Genomic DNA, 26,452 nt, shown 5'->3' with positions numbered 1-26,452 from the left:
ATTACGCAAAGAAGGATTCTTCATAGGTGTCATGATTCATGTTCTGTCCTGTCCATGCTGTGCTTAAACACTCCTTCAGCTCAGCTGCCAAATCTGATTGCTTACCTGTTCCACCTGGTCCCCTCCCTACTTAAACACCTCTCAGCCGCTGCCTCCTTGCCAGATTATCGACAGCCACGAGCTAGTAGAGATCCAACGTTTCCTTCCAAGCCTTCAGTGTTTCTTTGACCCTTTTCTGTCCATGGATTGACCTCCACTGCCAAGCCCTTCACGGATCCCGTCTGTTCTGGATTTCTGGACCCTGACCCAAGCTTTGTCTCATGACCACCGAGTATTGCCTGCCCCTCAAGCTAAGTTTGCTCTCTCTGTCCTCCTGTGTATGACCTCTGCCTGATTACCGTCTAAGTCCCTGGGTGTTGCCTCTTGGATCTCCTTGGGGAGAATTCCTTTACTTCCACAGTAGCCTGTTCTACCTGGTTTCTCAGCTCCACCTGTCCACTGCACTACAGGTTAGTTAAGCTGAACATTTCTAAGTTACCCCTCCTTTATCAGTGTATCACCAGCCTTCTCCCCTCTCTTCTCAGTGCTGTTTGACAACCTCATCCTGAGCAGCAACCACTGTCTGAAAATTTTATTAAACTTGTTTTTTCCTTTTCCAACTCCTGTGTGTGGTTGAATTTCCGGGTCCCCACTGAGTGTCCTGATACATGGATCAAGAAAATTATGGACAACCCTGATCATCCTCTTCACGAGCCTGTCTTGGGAAAGCAGAGCATCTTCAGTCAGAGGCTTCAGATTCAGTGCAGTACAGACTGCTGCAGAAGATCTTTCCTGCCATCACAATCTTGAATAACATTTCAAAGAATCTAAATGAGTTGCAACAAAATAAAATTTCTCTTTGGGATTTATAAAGTATTTTTGAGTTCAAATTAGATTTGAAGGCTGCACAGTGGTGCAGTTGGGAGCACTGTTGTCTTGCAGCAAGAAGGTCCTGGGTTCGATTCCTGGCCTGGGGTCTTTCTGCATGAAGTTCTCATCTTCTCCCTGTGCATGCTGGGTTCTCTCTGGGTACCCTGGCTTCCTCCCACAGTCCAAAAACATGACTGTTAAGTTAATTGGTTTCTCTAAATTCTCCCTGTGTGTGCATGGTTGTTTGTCCTGTCTCTGTGTTGCCCTGTGACAGACTGGTGACCTGTCCAGGTGTACCCCGCCTCTCACCTAGAACGTTAGCTGGAGATGGACACCAGCATCCCTCCTGACCCCACTAACAAGGGTGTTGGAAGATGGATGAATTGGGTTTGAATCACATAAATTACTTTGTGTATTAAATTTCTTAAGCTGGGACCAGATTTCGTACCACAAACAAGAAAATATATGACAATAAAAAAAATTGGTGAAATGAAGCCGCAGTTATTTTGAGGTGAAGAATAATGGGTGTCTTGCATTGCATTGCCTTGCATTTCTATGGCAGGCCCAATAACAATACATCAGTGTTAACTGAATGTTGATTGGTCTACCAATACGAGGCGTTTGATTGGCTGAAAGAACTAAGGAAAACCCTCCCTTTTGAGTGCGATATAAACAAACACTCACTGAGCATGCGTCACGGGAATAATGGAGGACTGTCTGTGGTAACCGAAATAATCTGATCTGTTTGCACTCTGTCTCTCGCGCTTTGAGGATAAATCTTCTTCTCTCCACCTCAGCGTGTGTAAGGTAAAGTCTGTCACTGGAAAACACACTTACTGATTGCAAGACGGAGTTTACTTCGAGTTTTGAGAAGAAGAAAGTGAGCGTCAGCAAACGAGCCATGTTTGCTACTTGTTTAGCTGAAAGTGGAGGAAGCTGTCAGATCCCCGAGAGACCGCCGCACACTCAGCTCATTCACTGCATCACTGACAGCGCAGATGTTTGCAGCTGGGATCATGTGGAAAATGGACGCAGTTAAAGCTATTTCTTGGTTAGCGTGTCAGAGGGCAGCAGTAAGGAACAGATGGCCATCCATCCACTTAGCTGAGTTCTGCGGTTCGAGAGCATATCCTTTCCACATTGTTCACGCTTCCTAGCCTTTATGTCAGTGTGATCACTTCAGAACGTCTAGTACAGAGGGGTCAAACTCCAGTCCTCAAGGGCCAGTGCCCTGCAACTTTTAGATGTGATTCTGCTGCACCACCTGAATAGAATAATTAGGTCATTAAGAGTCTGGAGAACTGATCTACACAAGGAGGAGGTCATTAAGCCATTTCATTCCAGTGTTTTGTACCTGTGGCACATCTAAAAACTGCAGGACAGCGGCCCTTGAGGACTGGAGTTTGACACCCCTGTGCTAAAACAATATACTGTCCAAGAAACTGTGGAATATAAAATGATCAGAGATGGAATCCTCTCTCTTTTTTTAACTGATAGGTGAGCTCCCATTGCTTGGAAGTTTCCACCAATCAGGATTGGAAGTTGTGAATGTTTTCCCTCATGAGAGCAATCTTAACCCCTTTAGAGTGGTGGAATCCATATGACTGTATGACCTTTCCCTGGCTGAGCTTTAGCAATTGCATCAGTCTGTGCTCTTGACACATACTTGAAGGTTTCAGAGCAGCAAACTTTACGCCGTTAGGTGCTCACAGTTGCTGCTGATCAGGTGAAGAAAGCATTTGATTAACAGATCACTCTTCCTGTGGACATCTTACAGATGAACTTTGTTTTTTTTCCTTACCCTGCACTTTCAGATCATTTTTTAGTTTAGGTTACACATCTCCTGACAGGAGTTAATATATATTTTCCTATTCATTAATGCACGTGCACTGCTCATTTTATTTGATCATATAAAATCTACTAATATATTTTGAACACCCAGAAAGTAGCAGAGCATTGAGGTTTACACAAACTGGAAATGGAAAGTGTTTTTGAGTAGATCTTTTAGAAAGAGTGGATGGAGATCTATAATTTGTGCAACCAGTTAACAGCTCTGTGTGTTTGCATTTTCCATTAACAGTACATGTTTTACGTGGAATGCCAAGATGACTACGGACACTCCAGACCAAACTCCTAATTTCAGGGTAATGACATTCACCCCCTCCAAAGAAGAGTTCAAGGACTTTGTTCGGTATGTTGCCTTCATGGAGTCACAAGGAGCTCACATAGCTGGAATTGCCAAAGTAAGAAGATCATTTTATTCACATGGATCTTTTTGTTTTTATGATTCAGTGTGAGATGGAATTTCAACCTTTGTTGTGTGTCATGGTGCTGAATGTATAATTTTGCTAATGTAACATTTTATGAGGAAATAATCTGTGTACTTTCTATGAGAAGAGCAACATAGGAAGTATAACAACTTGATTGAGTCTCCTCTGAACAGATCAACTTTGTGCAGCTCAAGACTGAGACCTTTGAACATGATGATGTTAAGAACTTAATGAAAGTTTTTTTCGTGTTCATCAGAGGCTAAATACTTCTCAGTAGCTGTATCTATAACTGGCAGATGACTCATTAGTCTGATTTACATGGCTTTCATTTGGCCGAAAAAAATCTTTGCTAGAAATGTAAACCATTAGATGTAAAAATTTATCAATACATACAGTTTTCATGTAATCTGATAATAAAGTATTAAAAACTCTTCAAGCTGAATCTGAAATTTATCTTGAAATGTTTGTTGATATAATTATACAAAACAACGTAACACAATCTTGGCTCTAAATCTTCCTAGCAGACTCTAGTAGATTGTAAAAAGTTATATCTGCGTTACTCTTCTCTGAAATGTATCATCTTTGATTGCTTTACTTGCAGATCATTCCACCTAAAGGCTGGAAACCAAGACATACATATGATGACATCGATGATCTGCTGATTCCTGCTCCAATACAGCAGGTGGTCACTGGCCAGTCAGGATTGTTCACGCAGTACAACATCCAGAAGAAACCAATGACTGTCGTTGAGTTTCAGAAGACCTCCAATTTGGCCAAGTCTGTTTGCGTAGTAGTTTACCTTTATTTACTTTTAACACTGTGTTTATTAGATTCATTATGGTGTTACTGATAATCTCCAAATATGTGAACCTTTAGGTTTTGCAGTCCCAGATATGTGGATTTTGATGAGCTGGAAAGGAAGTTTTGGAAGAACCTGACCTTTAACCCCCCACTGTATGGAGCTGATGTCAGTGGAACACTGTTTGATCCAGTGAGTGGGGACTAGAAAAAACACGCTGAGCCTTTACATATCCATGATTGTTTTTTTATGGGTCATGTTTTTTTGTTGCTCACTGTTTCCTATGAATCCTTCTGTTGCAGGATGTGTCTGAATGGAACATGGCTCATCTTAACACAATCCTGGACACTGTGGAGAGTGAGAGTGCAGTGAAGATAAAAGGACTTACCACCCCTTGCCTTTATTTTGGGATGTGGAAGAGTGCTTTTCCTTGGCACACAGAGGACATGAATCTTTACAGCATTTGCTACCTGCACTACGGCGAGCCCAAGTCATGGTAAATAGAAAGGTTTACCTTACAACATTCAGTTCATTTTATGAATGCAGCACCAATTAATAACAACTCTCATCTCAAGGCATTTTACAGAAGAAAAGTCAATGCAATCATACATGGATTCCATTTGAACCTAATTATCAATTGGAATCTATGTATGCTCCCAATTGATCATACATTCATTGCCTGAATGTTTCAAGGAAGTTTATTGTTGCGCTAATAATAATAATTAAAACATTATCCGTTTGCATAATGTCCGTCATCCACTATGAAATAGACTTGATGGTACTGTCTCTTGATCTTTAATTTGTTAAAGAATGTGACCGTAAAACTGACAAACATTGAGTACATCTGCACATCCACACTAGATATATTTGCTATTGTGCAAAGTATTGAATGTTTTAACTTCCCACTAACTATTTTATGAAGTTTTATGGGGTTTTTTATTCTTATTTGAAAAGAATGTGTTTAACAGCCAGTCATATTAGTCACCTTCTTTCCACAGATTTTTACTTTGTTCTCCAAAATCATACTGTGAGTAACTGTCTCAGTTTTGTTCATTTGCAGGTATGTTGTCCCACCAGAGCATGGCAGAAGACTGGAGCGGCTTGCTAAAGGTAAGAAGAAAGTCTGCATATGTGTTTTCATCCTTCGGTCTTTTTCATTGCATGACCTTCCACCATAATGCAACTTCTCTCTGAATGAATGATCCTACTGTGACAACTCTGGTTGATCTAGTTTTAGTTTTTCTTATAAAAATACCAACAGGCATATTTTTTAAATCATAACAGGGATAAATGTTCATCTGACTATTCGAGACAAGCTGCATGATTTTACCACTGATTGTTAGTTGTGAAAGTCTGCAAGTGCATGATTGGAACTGACCTGACCTGACCTGACCCGACCCGAAACAACCACCAACCCAACTGGCAACACGTGTGCTGACAGCCAATGAAAACAAGAGCTGAGACACAATGTCAGCTTGTTTTTTTTTCACTTTATTTGTAAATATATTATACATCATTCTCAATATAAACACAAAACAATAGACAATACAAACTATTAACTAACTAATTACAATTATAGAGTGATAATAAAGTAGCAAGAAAACAAAAAAGGTAAAAACATTTGAAAACATGAGACTGAAATACAGAAACTAATGAAATAAACCACATATGTCAGATTGAACATAAAGGTAAAAATCATTTTACAGAACAAAAATGTGTAATTTGGAAAATAAAATCTTATAGTTGGGGTTTAAGTTAAAGAACTGACATTACCATATTAAATCAGATTTTTAAATAGAATGTTTGCTTACTCATAAAGATCCTAAGATTTTATTTTAACAATTCAGTGTAAACTTTAACATCATTTCTGAACTGTAAGCCACTACTTTTTTTCAGACGCCTTGAACACTGCAATGTGGCTAATATATTGGTTTTTACCAACGGGTTTGGAAAAGCTGGACTGCTGCATGATGATGAAGACGGCAAGAGCTGAAGCATGAATTTGCCTCGAGACAAAAGTGATGTTGAGACGAAAGGATGTTCGATTCCGATACAGAAGTAGAGGACTTTAAAACTAAATGAATCTATTTATCTGGTTATGTCAATATTTATAAAAGGTACTGCTATCTTGCCAGGTCTCTCTTGAAAATAAATTGTAGAACTCAATGAGGTTATCACTCTCACCTTATGAGTTTAATCCATTCAGGTGGGTTTAGTTGGCCTGATGGATCCAGGAGCTTGCTATCCCTCAACAGATCTAGCTGTTAATGATTTGACAATCTGTGATGACTGGGAAAGTCATGCAGTGTGTCCCCAGGTTTTAGATGATGTTACAGTGCAAAAAAGAGATGAATTTATTGTGGTGTTTGTTCAGCAGCAGCATTAATGAGATGACTGAACCTATGACTAGTATGTAACGGGTAAGGGTTGGATGCTCAGACATCTCGATAGCCAATGAAGACTGAACTGTGTCTGTGTGTAATGTTTAATTTAAGGAAATAGAATAAGAACAGATAAATTGTAATGAGCACTGCTGTCAGTGTAGATGTAATATCACAGCATTTGAAAACTATAGGAGTCAATGAACTAACAAGTGTAACGGGTCCTACTGATGTGTTTGTGAACATCATTCAGCCAGAATGTATGATTGAACCATTTATTCTGGGGAGAAGATTAAAAACAAATGAATCTTCTCGTCACCTCTCTCCCTGCACTTCAGTCCCTCAGCAGCGCAGAACAATGCTGTCTACTAACATTTCCTTAAAACGCAGCAAAAGTCAACGAACAAAAAAATAAATAAATCTCACAAAAACCGCAACAATTTAAAGACAGGAGGAAAATGCCACCTGTTGGTCACAATAACACATAATACAGTGGGACAGAGTTAAATAAATAAATGGAAATAAAATGTATAATTGAAAATAAAACGCATACCTGGGGAGAGGATTAAAAACAAATGAATCTTCTCGTCACCTGCACTCCAGCCCTAAACATGAAAATAAAAAACGAGCTGCGCTGGACCGGTCTTGTGCGAAAATCTGTTCCACTGTGAAATTCTGTTCCCCTTGCGTAGGGAGCGAGCACTGCAGCCAGAGAGGCCGATCCGACCATTTTCACGGCGCTTCTGGTCAATTTCTTGGTAAAACAACTCATATAATTGTGTCAAGGTTGCAACTTTCAGTTTAATTGGCAGCTGATGTTTAAAAAAGAAGCCATAACAAAATCCTAACATAAATAAATAAACAAGGTCTTGTGTGGAGGTCTTCTTACACCGTTTTGTGTTATTTTATACGCCAAGAGAATCCGTCTTTTTCCAACTTTTGTCACTTAAGCCTGACAAATAAAAGTTAGTCACCAAACACAGTTTTCCAACACTTATCGTATTTATAACTTTTAATTCCTGATGAAAACTGGCTGGTAGAAGCGCACCAAAAATTAAGAGTGTAGACTTTCTGGTAAATTCCGTTCTAGTGTAAAATCTGACAGATTACTGGATTAAGGAAATTTCTAGTATACTACATGCTATCACACATAACAGTCTGTGAGAATTTGGAAACAGTTGCTCTTTATTTCCCAAAGTTATTGGGGAAGGAGAGGAGCAAATGGATATTTCTGTCATGAGGTGCGGGGTGTGGTGGTGAGGCAGACGCTGTAGACCCAGGTATGGAGTAAAAATGGTGGTTTTAATGCACAAAGCTACAAACAAAAATCCAAAACAGTCCAAAAACCGAGGCAGCACTGCTGAGCGGAATCCAGGGCTCAACGCAGGTAGCAACAAGGCACACGAATGGACTAGACGACAGACTGTAGAACATCAGACACCAAATGAGACGAGGACCCGACCAAGACACAGACACACAGGTGACACTAAATACACAAGAGGTAATCACGGAACAAGAAACACCTGGGAACTAATCAAAGGGAGACAGGACAACATGGAGACACAGATACACAGGAAACTCAAAATAAACACACAGAAAAACACAGATCACGACAATTTCAGCTGCTTAAAATAATCTGTTCCCCCTCCATAAAATGGGAACAAATTAATTTACCTGCAAGTCTTTAACAGTGTTTATTCCTTTTATCATCAGCAATAAATCCTGCAAGTTTGAAAACGTTTGCTCAATTTTTAGACTTAGACTTAGACTTAGACTGACGTTATTGTCATTTTGCATGCACAGGGTGTATACAGAACGAAATTTTGTTGCATACGGCTCAGGACAATGTTTTGAGCTTTCAATGTTGTGAGGTTACTCCAGAATAAAATAAAATACAGTATAAAATATGAATATAAATCTAAATATAAAATATAAAGTGCAGGACTGACAGTAAAATAAAAGTTACTTAGCTCTGTACATGTGCAAGGTATAAAGTGGAGACCAGTTTTTAAGTGCAGTCCAGTTAAGAGTTCAGCAGTCTGATGGCAAGTGGGAAAAAGCTGTTTCGGAACCTGGTGGACCTGCACCGGATGCTGCAGAACCTCTTTCCAGAGGGCAGCAGGGAGAACAGTCCATGGTGGGGGTGTGAGGGGTCACTGATGATGTTTCGGCCTCGGGACACGCAGCGCTGGGATGAAATGTCCTGGATGGAGGGAAGGGGGGCCCCGATGATCCTCTCTGCTGTCCGCACCACTCTCCTCACGTTCTTCCAGTCGGAGGCGCTGCAGCCTCCACACCACACAGAGAGGCAGCTGGTCAGAATGCTCTCTATGGTGCTTCTGTAGAACGTGCTTCTGTAGAACGTTTTGCTAAAGTTATGAGGGGGAGACCATATATTTTAGCCAGCTGAAATAATCCGTTCACCCCCATAACATGGGAACAAATTAATTTGCTACCAAGTCTTTAACTCTTAATATTCGTCTCTTCATCAACAATAAATCCTGCAAGTTTGAAAACGTTTGCTCAATTTTTGCCAAAGTTATGAGGTAGGATCATATATTTTAGCCACCTGAACTAATCTGTTCCCCCTATATAAAATGGGAAAAAAATAATGTACCTGCAAGTCTTTAACTGTGTTTTTTCCTCTCTTCATCAACAACAAATCCTGTAAGTTTGAAAACATTTGTTCATTATGACTGGGGAACCAAATATTTTACCCGCCTGAAATAATCTGTTTCCCCACTATAACACGGGAGCTAATTATATTACCAGCAAGTCTTTAAGCATGCTTGTTCCTCTCTTCATCAACAACAAATCCTGTGATTTTGGTAAGATTTTCTCATTATTTGCCAACGTTACTTGGGGGAACCGATTATTTTAGCAACTTGAAATAATCTGTTCCCCCACCATACTATTGGAACAAATTACTTTACCAGCAAGTCTTGAACTGTGTTTATTCCTCTCATCAAAAACAAATCGTGTGATTTTGGAAACTGTTGCTCATTATTAGTCAAAGTTAAAGGAGGGCACCAAATAGTTTAGCTGCCTGAAATAATCCGTTCCACCTCCATAAAAGGGGAGCTAATTATTTTTTCACAAAATCTTTAACTGTGCTTATTCCTCTCTTCATCACCAATAAATCCTGCAAGTTTGAAAACAATTGCATGTGTTTTGCCAAAGTTATGAGGGGGGTACCAAATATTTTAACTGCCTGAAATAATCCGTTCCCCCGCCATAACAAGGGAACAAATTAATTTACTAGTAAGTCTTTAACTGTTCGTATTCCTGTCTTCGTCAACAATGAATCCTGTGACTTTAGTAACATTTGCTTTTTATATTCCAAAGTTATGAGGGGGAACCACACATACTGTATATGCTATTTTAGCTGCCTGAAATAATCTGTTCCCCCTCTACAACATAGGAACAAATTAATTTGCCAGCAAGTCTTTAACTGTGTTTATTCTTCTCATCATCAACAATAATTCCTGTTGTGTTCCTGTATCCTGATGTTCCTGTTTGTAAAATTTGCTGTTTATTTACCAGAGTTACGAGGGGGGAACCAAATATTTTAGCCACCTGAAATAATTAGTTGTGTTACCACCCCCACGCCACTAGAGGCAGTATCAGGCCTGAAAAGATGCTACTATGGAGCAGATTTAGAAGTACACAGAAAGCTACAGAATTAGTCAAAAACTGTGAGCTGCGCTGAAGTAAATAAAAGAGAGAAGTTCAAAAATATACTGAGAGTGAAAATCCTTCCTAAAGGTGAAGGTATATCACAGATTTCAAAAGAAATTGAAAACGGGAGGCCGAGGATAATATAGGAAATAGCGCCCCCTTCACTTCCGGAGTGCAATGGTCCCATTTCCAAGTAAGGTATGAGACTGACAGTGGTCCGTCCCCTCCCCTTTCTGTTTGCTGCAGCAAGGCAAAAATAACAAAACAGCAAATAAAAATAACTCAATGAGATAAAATTCACAAATACTCAATAGAACATGAATTAGAAATCATAATAAAGTCTGTTACACAAGCATGACTTAATGTAACAGAAAATAAAAAAGATTACGGCCATAGCTTCAGCAGCACAGCATATTTCACCTGAGAAAGTTCCTGTTCAAAGACAAGTATTCAAATGGATAGCTTTAGCTTTATTGAAATATCTGAGTTTTTTCTTTCTCTTCCAGGTTTCTTTCCTGGGAATGCTCAGAGCTGTGAAGCCTTCTTGCGGCACAAGATGACTTTAATTTCACCCTCAATCCTCAAAAAATATGGTATACCATATGAGAAGGTAACCACGTTATGAGAAAGTAATCCATATTTTCATCTCCACAGAGATGATAACATGTTTGTTCACAAGTCATAAACTTTCAGCTTGCTGAATACAAGGGGCGTGGCTTACATTAAGCATGGCTTATATTATTTTCAATAAGATTTTACTGCTTTCGTTTTTAAACCTCCATTTACGTAAGCAGTATCTTCTCCCGCTTTTTAGCTTTTGCTTAATGTCTTTCAGCTCCATCTTGTCAGTTGTTGTAGCTGCAGGGCGAGTCAAGTACAAATCATGTGGGGTCCAATTCAAAAATACTTTATTGATCCTAAAAGGAAATTAAATAGTCTTATAACTTGTTTAATTAAAGAGTTATTGTTGATGCTGATGACTGTGGTCTCTGCAGTCTCCGTTACAACGAAGCCTCTAACTGAAGAGTGATAATCATGTTTAAGTGACTACATAAGAAAAGTCAGGTGGAACATGAATCCATCTTCTTTTTTTCCCCTGCTATGTTAGGTCACTCAGGAAGCTGGGCAGTTCATTGTGACTTTTCCATTTGCTTATCATGCTGGTTTCAACCACGGTTTCAATTGTGCTGAGTCCACCAACTTTGCTACACAGCGATGGATTGATTATGGAAAACAAGCTAAATTGGTATGTTATCTACAGTCTCTTCTACACAAGTAAAGCAGGTCAAAATGAAATGTCTAACTTGCAAGTATTGAGGTCATGGCACTTCCTAGAGATACAAAGGAGTAAATCAAAGGAGCATACCAAAAGGACTAGTAAAAGACAAGTTAACCAGTTGTCATAAATATTGTTTATTAATTGTATATACAGTATAATTTAAGTCAGACATTTATGCATCTGAGCCTTTAACTGACACAATAGCAATGGGTATTCTGCTTTTAACATACTAGAGTAAATAATATACCTTTATTTGCACAAGCCATCTTTTAACAAAAACCTTAGATCTGATGAAGCTCATTATTGTGTTTTTTTTTTTTAATTTGCTGCTTAATAGTGTGTCGGGTCTATGGACAGTTCAGTCCATCAAACATACAGTGTCTCTAAGAAGCCTACTATGCTGAGGAAGTCATGTAAATGTAGTTCCACAAAGTTTATTATAACAGAGGCTATATTGTCTTCATGGTTTCATCTATGTTTCCAATGTCAACCTCTATATTGTTGGTACCTTCACACAGGGACACTGGTGGGGCCATGCTGTATTATTATTATTACAAAATTGATTTTTTCATATGTTTTGCATGTCACTGATAACAGATTGGATTCTCATACAGCATCTGCTTTTCCATGACCACTTAATGAGAATTAGTTTAAGCACAGCCAGCATTACTCCTCCTTGTTAATACTTTATACAGAATCTAAGGTACTCATGTAGTAGAAAGTTGTGCATGTCCAACATTGTTTTTAGTCCAAATGGCTGACTTTGATACAGTCCTCCAAATTTGCTTTCACAGTTTCCACATTAATAAACTCAAATAACTAAACCTATTTTGTTTTTTTAAGTTTAGATCCCAGTTATGTTGCTATGTTGCATGAGTCAGTTGAAAAGTCAATGTTGATGGGAAAGCCTTTGCTGACTGTAGTAAATCACAGAGAGACTGTCACATAACTAACTTCAAAGCAGGCATAAAACCACTATAGGAGTAAAACCGGACATTTGGAGCGCAAAAAAAGGATTATCCAATCAAAGCGGGATGAGGATGGAGTCGGATGTCTGACTTGGCCTATCAGATCCCACAACAGCTAAGCCCATCTGTAATCTGAATGTATTGTTACATTAGTCATTGACCAGTCAACTGAAAGAGTTAAAGCCCTGATCAAATTTTGAACTTGGAGGTTAAAACTCACACAGAAGCGATGGAAATTGAGAGTTTTATATGTAGATTTTTGCTTTGTGTTTGTAAAAAACCTTAAATATGTGTAACTTGTGTAATTATTATTTTTTCAATATTTTTCACAGACAAAGGTTCTTATCTACGATTGTACAAAGATAAAATTCTCAGGCATTTTATGCTGCAAGATTACAAAACTCAACTCACAGCAAATTTGTGAGTGTAATTTGTGCCCATACACCAAACCCACACCCTTGGCCCCCAAGGTGGCAAGGCAAACACCCCTGCACCACTAAATTATATACGAATGTGGAAACTTGGAAAAGATTTAATTTCAAGACCAAAATGACCAATTTCAGCAATACAGATTACTCTAAACCTCTTACTAAAGCACTAACCTTAACAAGAACCCGTCTTGTCCAGTGTTGTATATAGTACTGAAATCTCAGAGTCAAGTAAAAGTATAAGTACCTCTCCAAAATATGACTTTGGTAAAAGTCGAAGTCACTGACTGAAATGTTACTTGAGTTAAAGTCTTAAAGTATCTGAAACTTCTTGTACTCAAGTATGGAAATTACTGTAAAAATGGATGTACTCAAGTAATGTAATGAAAAGTACAAGTAAAAAGTAAAACAAAGCAAATGCAGTTTGAATGACTTTTTTTATATTTTGGTAAACTTGTCAAATACACTTAAAATAATGTACCCAACCAAGTGCAGGCAAAATTAAACCTGTTAATAGATATACCTGCAGGCATCATTTAGTTAAGAAAATGAGGTGCTTTACCTATAGCACAAGGTTAACTTAACCTGCTTTACAACTGAACCAGCTTCTTAGTAAACCCTCCAGGACAGAAAATACAAAGTTTTTGTAAGCCTTAAGTTTTCCCTTCAAGTAAGGTCAGTGCTGAAAATGAGAAAAATAAATAGTACAGAAAATGCGGCCAACATGAAGAAAAAGAGCTGTTACGATTACTCTACTTCACAAATCAGTGAATCAGTCAATGCTACAGTCAGTAGGTGGTGCACACAACTGGTCATTATGCAAAAGAAAAAAAGAATTGGGAGGGAAATGCAGCTTATGTAAACCTGGTTTTGAACTTGCATGCCTTTCCTATATTCGTTAAATTTAGTCTAAATTGCTATCGCTATGGCTTCTGTTCCCCCTTGAACAGAGGAGTCTAGGTAGCCTGCTACAGTCAACATTAAGCCTAAGCTAAATACACCACGTGTGGAACTGAAACAATGCCAAACAAAGTTCATTTATGGTCAAGATTTCACAATACAGTAGTGTCTAGTGACCAAGCTATAGTTACTGACACAGGAGGATTATAACCATTTCATAAGACGTTACCTCGATGTGTTTCTTCAAGTGGAGTTTTTGTAAGATAGAATTTCCACATCTTCGGGCAGGAATAACATAAACTGCGGTACGACGAATCTTTAACACCCACGAAAGAGTATATTGTGTTTAAATAAGGCCATGGGCTCTCATCACCAGCTGGTGGTTCCCCTGGAGCCGTGTCCGACATAGTTGCAGTCGTTGTGGTCTCCGTCTCCTCCTCCATGTGGCTGCTGCTGATTGCGAGACTTGCTTTGTGTTTAATGGGAGAAGCGAAACAGGTGTATCCTATTGGTGGTGATGAACAAGCCCAGGCAAGTAGGCTACGGACTTTGTTCGGTAGCCTGCTTGCTACTTGCCAATCAGTAGGTGGGGTCAAAACACTTTGTTTCTCTCTCTCGCTTTTTTGTAACGAGTAACTAAACCACACATTGAAAATGTATCGGAGTAAAAGTACGCAATTAAGTTCGGAAATATAGTGAAGTAAAAGTGAAAGTCATCAAAAATTTTCATACTCGAGGAAAGTATGAAGTACTCCAAAATATACTTAAGTAAAGTAGTGAAGTATTTTTACTTCGTTACTATACAACACTGGACTTGTCTTTACAGTCTTACATTCGTGAGAACACACACTACATCTAACAATGGCAGAGACCTCAACTGGCTAGTTTTAGCTGTTGAAGCTACGAAATGTTTCATGTTGGTTTCTGCAGTGTTCTTGCCGTCAAGATATGGTGAAGATATCTATGGATGCATTTGTACGCAAGTTTCAGCCTGACCGTTACAAACTGTGGAAAGCAGGGAAAGATGACACTCCCATTGACCACGTGAAACCAACTCCAGAGGCTGCTGAGTTTCTCAAAAAAGAAAAGGCCAGCCCCTGTAAAAAGGTTTCCAGTGAAGCATCGTCTGAGGAGCCAACATCTCCTGCACAGAAGGACAAAAGGTCTTGATTTATTCTACTGTCTCTCTTCAATATTCTCTGACTATTTTATTACAGATGGGAATGTTAACAAGTCTTTCCTAATTGTTATGAAATATGAAAAAGTCAAACTTTTTCAAAAGTTAAACAATTGACATATCTGATCATATCACAAGACATTGAGCCACTTTTGCACACTGCCTCCACTTGTATGTCAAAAGGATGAACCTATGTTCAAATCATTCAAAATACTTTGCAGCCTAAGTAAGGAGGCCCAGACTTCCCTCCCCCCAGCCACCTGTTCCAGCTCCTCCAAGGGAATCCCAGGCCGGCCAAGAAACATAGTCCTGGGTCTTCCTGAGAAGACCCAGGACTATGTGGACTATGTGGACTTCCCCGTGGCCTCCTGCCGGTGGGACGTGCCTGGAACACCTCACTAGGGAGGCGTCCAGGACGCATCCTGACCAGTTGCCCGAGCCACTTGAATAAAGACCACTACAGTGGTCTAACTAAATGAACAAATAAGTTTGTCAACCCCTAGACAAAGGGTAAAAATCTCTGAGCATTGCTTTTGAATCTGTCTGTAGTACTTGATTTAATTTTCTCAGCTGGCATCGTCTTAAACCTTTTATGAAATTAAAAACTGTCCTTAACGTGTCCTTAACATTTTTAAATGATTCAGCTCAGATCTTCAAAGTGGGAAAAAACGTCCGCTTGAACCTGTCCAGACCTCTGAAGGAGACAATTGCGATGTAAGAGTCAAGGAGGCGGTGGAGCCTGAGAGTCCCAAGCTATCAATGAAGAGTTCTCCCAACAAAGTCCCAGCTCCCTCAGGTAAGGTGCCAAACTCTTCAATTTACTCTTGCCTTTCTGCTACTTTTTTGCCTTTTAAGTCTAGCCTCTTTTCACCTGGTTGTCAAATTCTTAGATAAAATCAAAAGAAAAAACTTTCACATTGTTTGGATCCTACATTCATTCTAATAGGTAGAATTAGAAATATTGACACCACTGGTTGATATAAAAATACTTGCATGCTATCCTGCTTTGAACCTAGTGCTTAATACATTCTCTGAAGTTTAATTCATTCAAGTTTAGCATTTTTGTCCAAGACACCTTAAAAGTAGTTTTGGATTTACTCCCCCTAAACTTTCTTCACATTTTCCCCATAATAACCACAGGCTTCAGTGGCAGACCAACTCTAGTTGGTGCATCATCTACCACCATTAGTGTGTGAGTGTGTGTGAATAACTCAATGTAGTGTACGGCACTTTGGGTTCCTCTGGACTTGATAAAATGCGATACAAGTACAGGTCACATACTATTTAATACAGGGGTCTCAAACTCCAGTCCTCGACGGCCGCAGTCCTACAGTTTTTAGATGTGCCACAGGTATAAAACACTGGAATGAAATGGTTTAATCACCTCCTCCTTGTGTAGATCAGTTCTCCCAGCCTTGCTAATGACCTAATTCTTCTATTCAGGTGTGGTGCAGCAGAGGCACATCTAAAAGTTGCAGGACTGCGGCCCTCGAGGACTGGAGTTTGAGACCCCTGATTTAATATATGCCGAGCTGCCACATAAATTCCCAGTGAAGGAAGAGCATTTTTAAATTTTTTGTGTCCTTGATGTTGAAGTTATTTCTAGAGACAATGAATCAAAATATGTCATTTATGTGTATTCTGAACTTCATCTTTATCATTAACTTATAATTTGGAAATCATTTAACTAAATCAGTGTACAGAGTTGTAATAAAGTGTTTCATTTTCAACACAGCACAACCCAAGTCAGAACGTCAGTTGGAGAAGCACATAAAACCACCACCTAAATGCATTTCTAAAGCCAACAAGAAAACTTCAAACAGACTAATTTCTGCAAGAAAGGACAAGAGCGGTGGACGGGCTGCAGACATGAGTCCTCTGCTGCCAGTAGAAGGAAATGCAGAGGGCAGTGTGGAGCCTCGGGTGGAAACCAGTAACATCCCTGTGCACAAGCTGTTTCAGAGAACACTCAGCCCTGCTGACGTCCTGCATGTTCATAGCTATGCCAAAGGAGACTATGGAGAAGAAATCCTGGTGCAGGAGGAAGAACAGGCCATACGCAGTGATAAGAAAGAAGACATCAAACATGTGAGTAGTGTTGGCATCTGTGATTCTACCTCAATCCAGATAATTCAAGTATTTTAACCTGTTGTAGTGCTTTAGTTTCTGATAAATGTATTATCTTAATATACTTCTACATCAACAATATATAGCAACAATATTTGTTGTTAAATACTCAGTTGGTATTGCATGTATTGAGATGTGACCAAACACAAGTTAACATGTTTTTTAAGATGTGCAAAATTCATACCCCCTAAATCTGATGATTATTATTATGGACAGTTTTAATCATTTCTTTTCCTTGATCTTCTGTAATAATACATGCTCATACTGTTTACCTTTTAGCAGAACATGTGACTTTTCGTTCTAATTCTGCTGGTGTTCTCTGTACCTCCAGCAAGTGGCAGAAGTGTTGCCTCCTGATGCTGAGCTGGAAAGTAATCCAGATCAGCTGCCACGGCCCCCACATATCAAAGATAACAGCAGTGAAAAAGGTCTGTCCTGACATTAAGTTTTCCTTTAATCTTTCTTGTTCACATGTATATTGAAATGTAATGAATGCATTTGTTTTTCTGCCATAGACGTCTTAGAGGAGCTTCCCCCAGTGGAGGCAGGTACTTTTGAAGGGGACAACTGGGCCAAACCTCTGACCCATTTGTGGCAGAGTAGCCCTCCCAATCTGAAGAAAGAAAGGGAGTACAACCAGCGCATGGGCTCTAAGCCTCCATACTGCTCCATCTGTATGCTCTTCCAAACATATCAACAGGTATTCCTCTCAATCAGAGAGAACACAACACCTGAACGGTTTTCTGACTCTGACATGAAGCATTTCTTTTTCTCTCCATAACAAAATAAGAATGTCAGACTTTATTTTTCTGATTGCTCTCAGCATTGCAATAACTGCATTAAGACATTTCTTCTGAAATGTTTCCATTCTGGGGATATGAAATATTGTAATTTCCAGACTATTGAGTGTACCTGAATGTAATCTGCACCTCTTCACAAGTGCAACCTGCATATACAGGCCACGCTTGTCTGCAGGGGTCTATGTTGGAATATGAGAGATTTACAGTTTTTTTTTTTTTTACTTTTAAAGTAACACATACCAGTAGCATATCATATTACCAGTAGCATATCATAAATGCTTTTCTGTTTTCAGAAAAGTCCCTGTAACACGGCTGCTTAAAAAACTGGTAGCTTACCTGGCAGCTTAGCAGGCAGATATTGCGCTAGACTTTTTCATTGTTCTTCATTTTGACAGATGCGGTCAAAAAAATCACAATCTATTTTTATCCATTTTTAAAATTATAATAATGTCATTCAATTGTATTTCATTGAATAGAGAATCAAATGTGTCATGGTTTTGATGTTTATTTGGAGGATCAATCCACACTCTGCTACTGCACTGAAGGCTAGAGTTACAAGTGCCACTTCAGCCAAAGTTTTGAAATTGGGAAACTTTTCTCCAATTGAAGCAGTCAGAAGTTGGAAAGAAAAATGGCTGTCTTTCTTTCCTTGCTGTGTCTGTCCACAGGCAGAGTGTGCCAGAAGCGTGGACAGTCATGTCGCTGGTGCAGGTGGGAGGATGCAGACCAAGCCTCTTATCCCAGAAATGTGTTTCACCATCACCACAGAAGAAGACGCAGAGAGTGAAGAACAACCCGTTGCACATTATTTAGAGGAAGATGGAACCAGCCTCCTCATCAGCTGCTCACAGTGCAGTGTTTGGGTTCACGCCAGTCAGTACACCAGCATGCTTTACATCTACACAGCATAACTTTGTAACTTTATAATCCCTACTTTCCTGTGTGGTTGCTGTGTGTTTTTGTGTGTGCATCATTTAGGCTGCTACGGTGTGAACCCAGCCAGTGTGAGCACCGAGTGGAAATGTGCACGATGTAAGGCCAATGCTATGAATGAGGTTGGTATTAAAATGAATTACAGTTGGTTCTTCCTGAAAGTAACCTTGTGAGAGGTGTTATAACACAAATTCAGCATGGGAATGCCTCTTTTATTCTTTTGTTTTTTTGTGCTATGAAAAAGTATCGATTCCCTTAAAATATCTTTCCGTTTTTGCCTTTTGTTACACTTAAACATTTTAGGTCACCCAACAAATTTTAACAACAGACAAAGATGCACTGTATAAATACAAAAATCTGTTTTTAATGGTGATTTTTTTTCATTACAGTAAATAGAATCTATTTGACAACACGAAGGGGGCTGAAAGCAATTGCGTTTTGACAGTCAAATTGATTTGGATAAAAAATTTTCCCTTGTTAAGGAAATCATCATAGAATTTTTTTACACATTTTTATCTTATACCTAATTTTGTTTTATCTTAATTATTTATGTGTCATGGTTTTGTAAAATCTGTAATAAGAAGCACTGTATATGTACAGTCTGAATAAAAAGTTGTAGTTTTTGAGCAATATAATTTTATTTCATTTTGTTTTTCATTTTATTCACTCAATAATAATTATGAATAGTTCATGTAACCCCTAAAATAAGTCATCAATGAAAAGGATGAGAAAAATATGAACTTGTAATATCTGACCTTATTCACATAAAAAGAAAATTAGTTAGCACAGAAGACTATTACAGACATATTTCAACAAAAAATATAAACAAAAAATACACAACACAAAAAATGTCATATTTCTTCATCATAATGGTTTTCAAATTTCTTTTAAATGCAAAAGAAATTTAGATTGTTGTATGTCACATCAAGATTGCCAAGATAATATATTAGTAGACCTTGTCTGTGCCATGTGAACATTTTTCTGAGTAAATAATGCCTCAAAGTTTTCATCTCCAGAACGTGTTCTTAAAAACAATGCCAGCAGAGAAAGAATAAGTTTACTGCTTCCAAACAAAAGTGACATTTTTTGTGACTGGACCCTTTGATGAGACTTCTTCTTTTTGCAGAGTTGCTGTCTGTGTTTGCTAAGAGGTGGAGCCCTACATAAAACCACCAATGATAAGTAAGTTCCAGGGTTATCTAGAACAGTGGTCCCCAACCTTTTTAGTACCGCGGACCGGTCGAGACTTCGCATATTTGCTGCTGACCGAGAGGGGAGAGGGGGGCGCGTCGAGACGACCGACACCGATGCTGTTGCTGCTGTTTCTAACTCATTCTGCTGCTTGTGAGCTCAATGTTTGCGCACAAGACGTAACCGACAGAATCCGGTTCAAGGATTTTCAAAATAAAAGATCCTCCAGACTCAACACATAAAACGGAAGTATTTAATTATTTCTTGCGGCCTGGTACGCAGGGGTTGGGGACCACTGATCTAGAACACAGTGCTTTTCAAAGTGTGGGGCGTGCCTCCCCTAGGGGGTGCCAGAATTCTTTAGGGGAGGCACAACATGAGGGGGTGGCGGAAAATAAACCAGAAAATGTAAATGTGAACATTTAGCTAACTTCACCTAATCTATGCCAGAGGCAAAATGAATAAATTTTTAACACCTAAAGCTACAGTGAGTTGGAATACAAAGTCTGGACCAGGCAAAACAACAAATAATATGACCAAATTATTTTAAGTTGGGATTTTCATGGGCTGGATGTGAAGATATTCTACCACCACAGTATTGTCTACAAAGCCCTGGGAGGACTTTTACACCAATGTTTCACACTCATGTTTCACATATGACCTGTGTATGGTGAGGCGTACCCAAGCTGTATGTGAAACATAGTCTGGAGTCTTCCACAGGGTTACTGAAAGCTCTATAAGGGCAGCCAAGAGCCATCCGGATCAGATTCCTGAACCACCTTGAGAAGGTAAAGAGGATCAACTTTGTGGTGAGAATGCAGACAGCTCTTACTTTGGGCATTGGATTGGATAGACATTACATCACCCAAATACCCCCTAATCCCTACTCATAACCCCACAAAGTACTGGTTCCACAGCCAGGACAAAAGCCACTTTGCTCCTCTTGGATGTGAGGTTTGACGATCAGTCGGAGCCTGAACTCGGACAGGAGTTCATGATGTGAACAACATAGAACATAGAAAAGTCCACATTGTGAACTTTTCTATGTTCACAATGTGTTCACCTGACCTAGCCACTGGTGAACTTTAGAAACAGGGTGTAGTATGTAAAATTAACTTTTTTGAAGTTTTGTATCATGTTGCAATGTTTTACACTCATCAAAAAATACCTGGAATGTTGTTAGATTCTTTCTGGCATTTTTGAGGGACTCTTGAATCTCCCCTGGCAGCCATTCAGGAGTGCCTAAACACTTGCTACCACAAAGCACCTCCTTTTTCCACGAAGCTCCTCCTTGGATCTGCATTGTCGAGCCGAACTTCTCACTCACAGAGCATCCCTTCCAATCACTCCCCCACTCAGCTCCTCCAGACTAGCGACAACAGCAGCAAACACTTGGTGGAACTGTGCTTCTGCTGATCATAGGAACTACTTATGATCAGCAGTTCATAAGTAACTGCTGATTAGAAGAGCTGTTAGAAGAGTTGGACTCTTCTAACAATTTTTAGAAGAGTCCAACCCTTCTAAGAATTGTTGTAAATAGCTTCATGGATTACGTGCTGAGACAGTGTGTCGGAAAAAGTAGGAGCTTCTTAAAGAGACAGAGGCCCAATTTCATTTTATAACACCTGAAGGTAACATGGAACCTTTTTATTGCATAATCTAGCCACTATGTGCCTGGAAAATACATAATACTGCCCTTTTAAGTATGTTGGTTAATGCACCAGTTGGAATAAATAACATCAGAAAGTGTTGTGTGTTTTGTAGGTGGGTACATGTGTTGTGTGCTGTGGCAGTAATGGAGGCGCGCTTTGTCAACATTGCTGAAAGAAGTCCTGTGGATCTGAGTGGAATCCCTCTACAGAGATTTAAACTGGTGAGTTCACATGGTGTCACCACAAGCTGCGAGTATTAAGTAAAGGGAAAAACCTTGTATTAAAGCCAGAATACAACCTTGTATATTTAACAGGCTAGCAGGTGTGAAAAACAGTGAGCTTTAGTAGTGAGGATTTGTCATTCAGACATGTTTTCAGCTCTGTGACTCAGTAAAGACAAACAATTGACAACGGGAACAAGACAGGATATTTCCTGTTCTGTAGCTATTTTTAACGGCTTGCTGAGCCCAGGCTGCTGTTTTTCCATTTCACAGAAATGTTACTACTGCAAGAAACGCGTGAAAAAGGCATCTGGCTGCTGTGTGCAATGCTCTCATGGCCGCTGTCCCACTGCATACCACCCTACCTGCGCCCAGGCTGCTGGGGTACTGATGCAGCCAGATGATTGGCCCTTTGTGGTCCATGTGACCTGCTGTCGGCACAAAGGTCCTGCTCAGATTGAGGTAAACTGCTGCACAGGATCTTTTCTCTCTTCAACATGAGTTTAGTTTTTATCTATTTATAGTTTAGAATGGACCCTACTCAGTATGATGCATACATTAATGATGCTATTTGTGGCTTTTTCTGCTGCAGCGCAATAAGGCAGCAATGCATGAGCTTACTGTGGGTCAGAAAGTCATCTGTAAGCACAAGAATGGCCGTTACTATCAGTGTGATGTAGTTCAGCTCTCAAAAGAGACCTTTTATGAAGTCAACTTTGATGACGGCTCCTTCAGTGATAACCTGTTCCCGGAGGACATTGTGGTACGTTTTATTTGTCTTTGCATTAAAAACATCTAGAGGAGTAAGCAGAGATGTAAAGGGCATTATTCATTTTACCTGAATTAACATAACATTGTCTTGAGAATTAAAAACTAGAAACTAGACAGAACAGTTTTTTGGATTAGCCTAAATGTAGCTTTAGGCTAAAGGTATGCTGAATAGCTCACTTGAAATTGTTAAAGGTGACTGATCAGTCCGTGTGTGTGTTTCTTTGCTCAGAATCAAGACTGCGCTCAACTTGGCCCCCCTCCGCAGGGTGAAGTGGTTCAGGTGCGCTGGACAGATGGACTGGTCTACGGGGCCAAGTTTGTGGCAGCTCATGTTATTCAAATGTACTTGGTAAGTATTTTTCTGTTTCTTTCTGCAATTGGTGTCAAAATAATCTTTGACTTTATGTTCTTATTAGTAAGAACTGCATAATTTATTATCTATTTAGGGAGACGATTCCATATATAAGGGACACAGAAAGTAATTACTACTTTTGTTTTTAGATTTAGACTTATTTTTTGGAACACTGAGTAAGCAAAACTGATCACCTGAGAAATCTACATGGTTTAAATCTAACACATCTCTCTGAAATTATTAAGATTTGATTCCATTCAGTGACTTAATGACCAATAAGATTTTAAAATCAATCCTTTTCCAAACAGGGATCCAAAGAAATATGAGATTGATAGAGTATACTGATATTGAACAAAAGTAGTTTGAAAACTGAGCCTGGAGGAACCCCACAGAACTTTTTCACTTAGATGAATAATTGCCAAATGGCACATAGACATGAACTTATAATAGCATTATAGTTGAGGTCCAGTGGATGCTAAAATTATTCATTTGGAGTGTTTTGTGGTAAAAAAAAATCATCTTTGATTATTATTAGCTACATACGAGATTTTGGTTGATTAACTAATTCATTATTTGCATGGTTGTTACGTGTTAATATGTGCTGTTGTTCCAAACCGCAGGTGGAATTTGAAGATGGCTCACAGCTAACAGCCAAGAGAGATGATGTCTACACTCTGGACGAAGAACTTCCCAAGAGAGTCAAATCCAGACTGGTTAGTTCAAATTCACCTTTATTTAACAAACCAATGTTGTAGCATATAATTACACAATGCTGTTATTAAATAGTCCATGTAACCCTTATTATTCTCTCGGCAGTCTAAGGCATCAGATATGAGGTTTGATGGAATTTTTGAAGACAATGAGATTATCCAAGAATCCAAGAGACAAAGAGTGATCAACTCCCGGTACAGAGGCGACTACATTGAGCCTGTGATTTACAGAGCCATCATGGAGTAGACCCTCACACCTGGTCAGCCCATCTTACACACCAGCAGCACCGTTGGACTGAAGTATTTTAATGCACCTTAACTTTGCAGCTAGTTTCAGACAATGTAGCAGCAGCTGGCTTCTTCAGGATCTGCATGGACTGCTGCCTGTTTCAACGCTTTGTTCTCTTTGCTGGACTGTGAGGTCAAACAATGTTTTGTTCTGATGACATTTTTGCAGAGGACTCCTTACAATAATGTTAATGGGCCACAAGCTCTAGCATTACTTCAAGGATACATAACAAATAGCACTGAGTGAAGTAAGATGTTTGAAAACTGGGTTAGTGCTGGAATGTAAAGTCAGTGGTTGTGCTGATACAGTCTTAAAAAAACAAAGCTTCATTAAATTGACCTCAGCTGAGCATTTTCCATCCAACATCAACTTGTTCCTAATTTATTTCAGATTTTGCTTTTAGTGGCCATTAAAAGGTTTCAGAGAGGAGAACACACACATCCCCCAAATATTATTCTAAACCTCTACTTCACATTCAGCCCTTTAGTTTTTATTCTGTTGAAAATGGTAGAAAACAGAAGAGAGTTGAATCCCTCAACATTTTTAACATTTAAAAAGTAATTTCTGTCCAATGACTTGTGAACATTATGTGTAACTGCAAAAATTGTTAAACCTTGAAATAATCTGTTTCCAGGTTGAACTGAAATCCTGTCATTCTAAGCAAACTTTCTTTATTCATGTACAGTGTGTGACAATCAGTGAGGTTCAGACCTTTGGAGAAATAATTGGATATTTACCAGAAACTTCTGGAGTTGCTGCTTTTCACAGACAACAGACCAGAATCCCACATTCTGCCACATTAGCCACTCAAAGTTGTTTCACACCAACACCCATAGATCAGTAGACACTCCTGACTACTGATCTGTTTTCCACATGGACAGTTGGACATGTGAACTAGAAACCTCCTCTCTATAGAGGTGGATTTAAAAATCCAAATCCTAAATATCTGGCCACTAGTTTTTTTTTCTAAACATAAAACGATACAAACATTTTTTATTTCATAGATTTGAAAGATTTCAAAACAATATGACATTTATCAATTATACTCTCATTCTCTGTTTACTAGTCTCTGCTTGATGGGTGGAGCTTAGTGGACTTGTCTGTCTCTGCCTCCAGGGAGGAGGTCATTACCCATTAATGACTTGGCCTTCATTACACCAGACTGCCTGTCTATTGAAGGTTCTACAGGATTGTGGAAATCTGTATCATAAAAGAACAAACTAAAAACTTCCTTTCAAAGACTTTCTTCCAGTTCTCTGATTTTCAGTCCTGTTCCTCATGACCCACTGTCCTCCATATTTTACATGAGTATTTGCTCCAACACACTTGAATCAAATGATTTCATTTCCTCCTCAGCTACTGTCCAGTTTGTTAATCAGACATTTATTCGTGCATGCAAGTAAGCACCATGCAGGAGGAGGCTTGAAAACCTCTGATCTATTGCACATTATCCTTTGAAAACAGAACGAAGACAGCTGCTTTAAAACAGTTGCAGAGAAGCCTGGCTTTACACTAACTGCAGACCAGGAGCTTAAAACATTTTTTATTTGTTCCAAATGGTTTGGAAACTTCCATTTGTAATATTTATGAGTTGTCTTAATCTTAACACTCACATCTTCAGTCTTGCGGTAGAAATATCGCAAGACTGAATATTTTCATGGTATATATTGCATTTTAAAATCTATCAACATATTTCAGAATTAAGAAACATATAGGGACTCTTCTGGATAAATGAAGTAAGTCTTTATTAAAAATAATAATAATAAAAAATTAACCAGCAATGAAAAAAGATTTTTTTAAATCTCTGGGATATTTTTCTTGGATTTTGATGCAAGTTTTTAGGTTTCATGAAAGTGTTGCAACAATCATTTCTTTAGGCATGTACAATGTTCCGCTGGATGCTGTGGAGTAACAGGTTAAACTCTTTAAAAGTAGCACAGCCACTTGTTCCCTAATGTCCCGTTTTATTAACTACATTCCCTCCTTGTGTGAAGTTCATAACTCTTTATTGCTCATTGCATCGTGGTGCGCTGAGAAACTAGCATCTGCTTCATAAACAGTAATTCTGTTGAGTTTGTTTGATTATTTGACTTCTGCAGTTAATTAAGTCTCTGCTGCTTTTCATGTGTTTCTATTGCCTGCCTGTCCTACTCTTTCACTCTGTGCATTGGACTGCTGAGTCCAGTTTGTGGGGCATTTGAACATCAAGGTGCTACTGTTAGTTTATACAGAAAAAGATGGCGTTCGTTGTACATTTCTAAAAGTTTTGCTGGCTTGTTCGTGTCCGGCTCCACCCAACTCTTTGGTCCCATTGCTTTGGTAGAACAAGATGGCCGTCAGACATCATCATTATCAAGCAGGTTTTCTAGCTGGTCATTGGTCATGTAGGGATCATTTCATTTTCTCTTTAGTCTAAGTTGTGCACTGATCTTGTATTCTATTTTACTGTGCTGTTTGTAAAACGTTCAGTGTATTTTTTCACAAAAGCCTGTGTAATGTAAATGTCATGTAGTCTATTTTAAAATCTTATTGAGCCAGCAGGGAGAGCAGTTACTTTTCATATTGTTATGCAGACATTTTGTAACATTTGTTTAATTAAAGAAATGTACTCTCAGTT

General features: G+C 39.0%; 1 protein-coding gene across 3 annotated transcripts; it reads left to right on the top strand.

The window, feature by feature from the left end:
- The first annotated feature begins 146 nt into the window (after positions 1-146).
- On the top strand, positions 147-26,452 carry kdm4aa (lysine (K)-specific demethylase 4A, genome duplicate a). 3 transcript variants are annotated; one of them, XM_028026744.1, is made up of 22 exons: positions 147-509; positions 2,990-3,152; positions 3,781-3,956; positions 4,056-4,170; positions 4,281-4,474; positions 5,039-5,088; positions 10,544-10,647; positions 11,146-11,283; positions 14,543-14,775; positions 15,434-15,585; positions 16,525-16,877; positions 17,248-17,344; positions 17,432-17,616; positions 18,385-18,589; positions 18,695-18,771; positions 19,776-19,831; positions 21,605-21,713; positions 21,987-22,175; positions 22,306-22,476; positions 22,714-22,833; positions 23,457-23,549; positions 23,653-26,452. In XM_028026744.1, the coding sequence occupies exons 2-22, from the start codon at positions 3,015-3,017 to the stop codon at positions 23,791-23,793; spliced, it is 3,096 nt and encodes a 1,031-aa protein (XP_027882545.1). In that variant the 5' UTR covers positions 147-509; positions 2,990-3,014; the 3' UTR covers positions 23,794-26,452. The 3 variants fall into 3 exon arrangements, with proteins under 3 accessions (XP_027882545.1, XP_027882546.1, XP_027882544.1); XM_028026743.1 differs by lacking the exon at positions 147-509 and adding an exon at positions 1,205-1,716; XM_028026745.1 differs by lacking the exons at positions 147-509; positions 10,544-10,647; positions 11,146-11,283; ... (12 more) ...; positions 23,457-23,549; positions 23,653-26,452 and adding exons at positions 1,199-1,716; positions 5,875-7,337.

Source organism: Xiphophorus couchianus, chromosome 9 (genome assembly GCF_001444195.1).
Source record: "Xiphophorus couchianus chromosome 9, X_couchianus-1.0, whole genome shotgun sequence".
In the NCBI taxonomy this organism is placed as follows: Eukaryota; Metazoa; Chordata; class Actinopteri; order Cyprinodontiformes; family Poeciliidae; genus Xiphophorus; species Xiphophorus couchianus.
Note: the sequence above shows the minus strand (reverse complement) of the source record. Positions and strands in the feature narration are given on the sequence as shown.

What these genes read in the sequence shown, in the direction of transcription:
- kdm4aa (XM_028026744.1), top strand. Translation starts at nt 3,015, where the DNA reads ATGACTACGGACACTCCAGACCAAACTCCTAATTTCAGGGTAATGACA. An exon ending in TCTTCCAAACATATCAACAG is followed by an intron (nt 17,617 to 18,384) that starts GTATTCCTCTCA and finishes GTCTGTCCACAG; the next exon opens with GCAGAGTGTGCCAGAAGCGT. An exon ending in CATAAAACCACCAATGATAA is followed by an intron (nt 19,832 to 21,604) that starts GTAAGTTCCAGG and finishes TGTGTTTTGTAG; the next exon opens with GTGGGTACATGTGTTGTGTG.